The sequence below is a fragment of the Thalassophryne amazonica genome, chromosome 18, assembly GCF_902500255.1.
Source record: "Thalassophryne amazonica chromosome 18, fThaAma1.1, whole genome shotgun sequence".
NCBI classification, from domain to species: Eukaryota; Metazoa; Chordata; class Actinopteri; order Batrachoidiformes; family Batrachoididae; genus Thalassophryne; species Thalassophryne amazonica.
In genome coordinates, this window is record NC_047120.1 from 47,667,585 (window position 1) to 47,674,283 (window position 6,699).

General features: G+C 38.5%; 1 protein-coding gene across 2 annotated transcripts in view; it reads left to right on the forward strand.

Moving 5' to 3' along the window:
* atrnl1b (attractin-like 1b) overlaps positions 1–6,699 on the forward strand; it is a 157,187-nt gene that overhangs the window by 102,990 nt on the left and 47,498 nt on the right. For both annotated transcript variants that reach the window (XM_034194607.1, XM_034194608.1), the window contains exon 25: positions 5,718–5,779. In XM_034194607.1, the coding sequence (XP_034050498.1) occupies positions 5,718–5,779 (62 nt within the window). The remainder of the gene's footprint in view (positions 1–5,717; positions 5,780–6,699) is intronic.

Here is a 6,699-nt window from a genome sequence, read left to right on the forward strand (position 1 = left end):
TCACTCTGAGACAAGACCTTTCTGATTTTAGAGATATTGCGTAAATGCAAAAAGGCAGTCCTACATATTTGTTTAATATGCGCTTTGAATGACATATCCTGATCAAAAATGACTCCAAGATTTCTCACAGTATTACTAGAGGTCAGGGAAATGCCATCCAGAGTAAAGATCTGGTTAGACACCATGCTTCTAAGATTTGTGGGGCCAAGTACAATAACTTCAGTTTTATCTGAGTTTAAAAGCAGGAAATTAGAGGTCATCCATGTCTTTATGTCTGTAAGACAATCCTGCAGTTTAGCTAATTGGTGTGTGTCCTCTGGCTTCATGGATAGATAAAGCTGGGTATCATCTGCGCAACAATGAAAATTTAAGCAATACCGTCTAATAATACTGCCTAAGGGAAGCATGTATAAAGTGAATAAAATTGGTCCTAGCACAGAACCTTGTGGAACTCCATAATTAACTTTAGTCTGTGAAGAAGATTCCCCATTTACATGAACAAACTGTAATCTATTAGACAAATATGATTCAAACCACCGCAGCGCAGTGCCTTTAATACCTATGACATGCTCTAATCTCTGTAATAAAATTTTATGGTCAACAGTATCAAAAGCAGCACTGAGGTCCAACAGAACAAGCACAGAGATAAGTCCACTGTCCGAAGCCATAAGAAGATCATTTGTAACCTTCACTAATGCTGTTTCTGTACTATGATGAATTCTAAAACCTGACTGAACCTCTTCAAATAGACCATTCCTCTGCAGGTGATCAGTTAGCTGTTTTACAACTACCCTCTCAAGAATCTTTGAGAGAAAAGGAAGGTTGGAGATTGGCCTATAATTAGCTAAAATAGCTGGGTCAAGTGATGGCTTTTTAAGTAATGGTTTAATTACTGCCACCTTAAAAGCCTGTGGTACATAGCCAACTAACAAAGATAAGTTGATCATATTTAAGATTGAAGCATTAAATAATGGTAGGACTTCCTTGAGCAGCCAGGCAGGAATGGGGTCTAATAAACATGTTGATGGTTTGGATGAAGTAACTAATGAAAATAACTCAGACAGAACAATCGGAGAGAAAGAGTCTAACCAAATACCGGCATCACTGAAAGCAGCCAAAGATAACGATACATCTTTGGGATGGTTATGAGTAATTTTTTCTCTAATAGTCAAAATTTTGTTAGCAAAGAAAGTCATGAAGTCATTACTAGTTAAAGTTAATGGAATACTCAGCTCAATAGAGCTCTGACTCTTTGTCAGCCTGGCTACAGTGCTGAAAAGAAACCTGAGGTTGTTCTTATTTTCTTCAATTAGTGATGAGTAGAAAGATGTCCTAGCTTTACGGAGGGCTTTTTTATAGAGCAACAAACTCTTTTTCCAGGCTAAGTGAAGATCTTCTAAATTAGTGAGACGCCATTTCCTCTCCAACTTACGGGTTATCTGCTTTAAGCTACGAGTTTGTGAGTTATACCACGGAGTCAGACACTTCTGATTTAAAGCTCTCTTTTTCAGAGGAGCTACAGCATCCAAAGTTGTCTTCAATGAGGATGTAAAACTATTGACGAGATACTCTAACTCCCTTACAGAGTTTAGGTAGCTACTCTGCTCTGTGTTGGTATATGACAATAGAGAACATAAAGAAGGAATCATATCCTTAAACCTAGTTACAGCGCTTTCTGAAAGACTTCTAGTGTAATGAAACTTATTCCCCACTGCAGGGTAGTCCATCAGGGTAAATGTAAATGTTATTAAAAAATGATCAGACAGAAGGGAGTTTTCAGGGAATACTGTTAAGTCTTCAATTTCCATACCATAAGTCAAAACAAGATCTAAGATATGATTAAAGTGGTGGGTGGACTCATTTACTTTTTGAGCAAAGCCAATAGAGTCTAATAATAGATTAAATGCAGTGTTGAGGCTGTCATTCTCAGCATCTGTGTGGATGTTAAAATCGCCCACTATAAGTATCTTATCTGAGCTAAGCACTAAGTCAGACAGAAGGTCTGAAAATTCACAGAGAAACTCACAGTAACGACCAGGTGGACGATAGATAATAACAAATAAAACTGGTTTTTGGGACTTCCAATTTGGATGGAAAAGACTAAGAGACAAGCTTTCAAATGAATTAAAGCTCTGTCTAGGTTTTTGATTAATTAATAAGCTGGAATGGAAGATTCCTGCTAATCCTCCGCCCCGGCCCGTACTACGAGCATTCTGACAGTTAGTGTGACTCGGGGGTGTTGACTCATTTAAACTAACATATTCATCCTGCTGTAACCAGGTTTCTGTTAGGCAGAATAAATCAATACGTTGATCAATTATTATATCATTTACCAACAGGGACTTAGAAGAGAGAGACCTAATGTTTAATAGACCACATTTAACTGTTTTAGTCTGTGGTGCAGTTGAAGGTGCTATATTATTTTTTCTTTTTGAATTTTTTTGCTTAAATAGATTTTTGCTGGTTATTGGTGGTCTGGAAGCAGGCACCGTCTCTACGGGGATGGGGTAATGAGGGGATGGCAGGGGGAGAGAAGCTGCAGAGAGGTGTATAAGACCACAGCTCTGCCTCCTGGTCCCAACGCTAGACAGTGATCACAAGAACGTACGCCTCTGGCTGTATTGCTAATAGCGTTTTCCAATCAGAAGCCCTTGATGAATCATGAGGGACTGAGGGACATCTTCTGCTGAATGCGAGGGGGCACAGCCTTGTGATCCCGTGATGGGGTGACGTACATGTCCAGGGATATCTGATAATGGACATAAGGCAGTCAAGTACTACTAAAATGTGAAAATAGAAAAATACTGTCACTTCTGATTCATGATGCGTGTGTGGCGAAGCGTTAAGGGCACTGACGACAGATGTACCTTCCAACATTTCAACAATTTGCGAATAAAGTAAATTATTTTTATGCCCACTTTGATGAAGTACAAATGCCACCAGTAAAATAATCTCCCATCTGTCACTGACATCACCTGAAAACACCACGCATCATCAGAAAGAACTCTTCCTGCCCAAACCGTGGTCTCTCCACTTTGCCCCCCTCTTGAAGGAAGTATAGAAGAATCTGTTCCCATGCCAGCAGATTGAAATATGGCATCTTTGATACAACTGTTTCAGTTTTCAATGCTGGAAAATGTTTCTATCTCTCAAACACCGTATGCCAACTCTGCCACACTCAGCATTTTGTATCAGTCGTTTTCCTTGTTTTAAATATATATCTTTAATATTTATGCACTTAAATACTCATCCATACCTGCACCTTATGTTTATATATAATTTACTTGCATACTGCACTGCTTTACACAAGTTATCTAGTTTTTGTATCAAAGCCAACTGAATATAAGTTCACTGTTCAGGACCATTGTCAAGGATCAGAGATAAGGATCAAAGATCAGCACTAAAGATAAATAGGAACAAAGAGAGGCTCACAGGCTAGCAAAAGGTCAGGAGCATGATCAGTGATCAGTAACAAAGATCACTGTCACAGGTCAACAACAGGTCACGAACTAAAGAGGAATGCTATTCAATGTACGCAAGAGAAGCAAAGGCATTTTCTGAGGAATGTGATATTATTATTTCCAAGTAATAACATTTCATGTTTTTTGGAAATGACCAAGTGTGATTGTGTTGCTATTCTTTGTTTACCATTCACACTATTAATCCAGTGGACCTTTCGGAAGTAAAATATCTGCATGGTCAGTCCATCTGCGGAGGTGGCCCAGTAATAGATTTCGATTAGATTTGCTGGCCAGCAGTCACTTATTTGTTATGGATTGTCTGGAGCCATTAAAGTAAATAGCTTCTGTAACAGGATAAGGCCTAGGCTGCCTTTGCCTGCCTCTGTGATGCAGGGGTCTGAGTTTAGATCAAGCTGAGATGAAGCAGGATTTGAAGCTGTACTTGTAAAGATTTTTTTCTTTATAGCCAAGCCCTGTACCAGAAACAGATCAATTCGAGCCTAAAGGTTAGAGAAATGTGCATTTATCCAGAAGGTCATAAGTTTGGTTCAGTTACCTGATGAAAATCACTAAAGGTCACTTGATCAAGGTCCTTAATCCCAAGGTTTTCTCTGGTGTGTGTAGTTAATCATCATCTACAGCAGCATTTTGACATTAGTGTATCCGTGTGTTTGTGTGTACATCTATGAATATAAGGTTTCATTGTAAATAGATTTGAGCATCCACATTAGGTGGAAAAGTGCTGTATACAGTCCATTTACCATTTAGTGAAGGGCAGATGATGGCTCTGGAAAAGGATATGCTGCTACTGCTGGTTTATTCCTATTTTGAGGTTTATCCCCCTGAACAGCGCGCATTTGTAATTGCTGTCTCGGTGACTGCTCCATTTGATAAAAGCCCACTTCTATCAATCAAACACAGAATGTTCTGAACACATTCCACTGAGTGGCTGATGAATTCATGTTGCATTAACCCTGACTGTGTTTCTTTGACCCTGTATTATGTGAAAATCAGGCATTCGCACATCAAATAGAACTGTCCAGTTCATTGAAAAGGCTGCAAATCACATCTGTGATTTTTGACTTTAGCCGTGTCACCGGGCATTTCATTTTAGATCACTGACTTCCCTTCTCTCCCTAATAAAGGCTGAAAAAGTCAGAGGGTTCCATAGGTTTTGATGAGGTTGAGAGCGGACAACAGAGGTTAAATAAAAACCGCCACCCTGGCATAATCCAAGAACTCCAACACACACAATCCGTAACCTTAAATAAAAACTCACCTTGTGAAACCCAACCTTTCAGCTCTTTAATAACTGACCAGTAGACAATGATGAAAGCTGCTTTTGGAAAATAGTGTCTGTCCTGGTCAACAAGCTGAGTGTTTGAATTCCTGATAATATCATTACAGTTACGCGGAAGGACATGCATTAGCCATTTCTAATGAGATGCATCTGTCTCTGTCTCGCTCTCACTTTTTTAAGGTTGTTTTGATAATGAAAACAAGTGCCTTCTACGTTTCTGCCTCTTCAGCAATCACAGAAGCAAACATGACTCAAATAAGCTCTAAAAACCTCAATTAGTCACCTGCTAGACCTCATACTGCCCATTCCTGTAGGCTATTAGCATGGGGCTGTATTTTGCTTTAGCTGACATTCCGTTTGTCTAAACGCTTTCAAGGCAGAACGTTGTTAAAACAGCTACAATTACGATGTGTCCAAATATGATTTAGCTGTTTGGACTTTGTGTAAATTTGCTATAAATGAAGGTAAAACCCTTTTGTGAGCCTTTATTTATTGGCCACCTTTGCTAACACAGGACAGCATTCAGAATCCTGCCTTATTTTTCCATTAAACCTGTGTGGTATCTTTGTGGCATCTGTAAAGAAAGACTTAAAAGGAAAATCTAGATAGTAATTTTAAAGACATTGAAGACAGCGATAAGAGGGCCCCCGATTACCACCAAAATCTGATAAATTCTTTTTTGATCCATGCACCATTTCTTCACATCATGCTGTTGAGGTCTGGCCATCACTTTTTTCTGATATATTGCATTTAACACAGCAAACAGTTTAGATAAGTAGTGATTTCAGCCAGTGTTATATGTCAGGTAAGCTTCTGATGTCTTCTAATTCTAAATAAGTTTGATGTGTAACCACTTTTCCCGCTTTGTTTTATGTGCTTGAACCATCAGCCTACTAGTACATCCTCTACTATCTGATTTTTAAAACATTTCTCATTTTTCTTTTTTTTTAATATAGATTGCATTCTCTCAACACAACAGCATAATGGACCTTGTCCAGTTCTTTGTGACTTTTTTCAGGTAAGTGTTTAAAATGTGTGACTCCAGAATACATTCTCAATTTTCAAATTATTTGTTTATTTTAAAGGTGAGTTACTTTTCAAAGTACAGCAGAAATCTTATTTGGATTTTGGTCCAATGCAACCGACCACTTTTTTATTTTCCACTCTTTGCAACTTTAATGTGTTTGACTACATGGGATAAAGAAGAATATGTAAAAACATCTTGTATCTTCAAAGCTGTCACTTTTTTTTTCAAATGCACATCAGCCAGAAATAATTATATAGACAGTTCCTATTGTTTTCCAAGTGCCTTCAGAAGAGAAGGTGTAAGTTATCATGATGTTTGTGCCTTTACTATTTCATGCATGAATCTTGTATTGAAGCCCTTCCTTTAAATTCTCATAAGGACTTTAATTGTCTCAAAAGCAGAGAAAATGTGCTACAAAGTAGGAACTCTCAAGTAAATTATTGAACAGTTGTGCTGCACACATACATATCCCAGCTGAAAAGCAATACTATAATTTCACCAATCGTAGCACCGTATTCTATCCCTATATATACTCGTGTGTGTGTGTGTGTGTGTGTGTGTGTATGTATGTATACGAGGTCTGTGAGAAAAGTATCTGACCTTTTTATTTTATGCAAAAAATATATGGATTTGATTCATATGTTTTTACATCAGCCAAGCTTGAACCTTCGTGCGCATGTGTGAGTTTTTCCACGCCTGACGGTTGCGTCATTCGCCTGTGGGCAGGCTTTGAGTGATCAATGGTCCACCTCTCTCGTCGTTGTTTCATTGCGAGGAAATGGCGGAATGATTTGGGCTTTTTTTCCATCAAACTTTTTTCAGAAACTGTTAGAGACAGGCAGCTGGAAACCATTCGAAAAATTTATCTGGCTTTCGGTGAAAATTTTACGGGCTTCACAGAGAATAAGGAG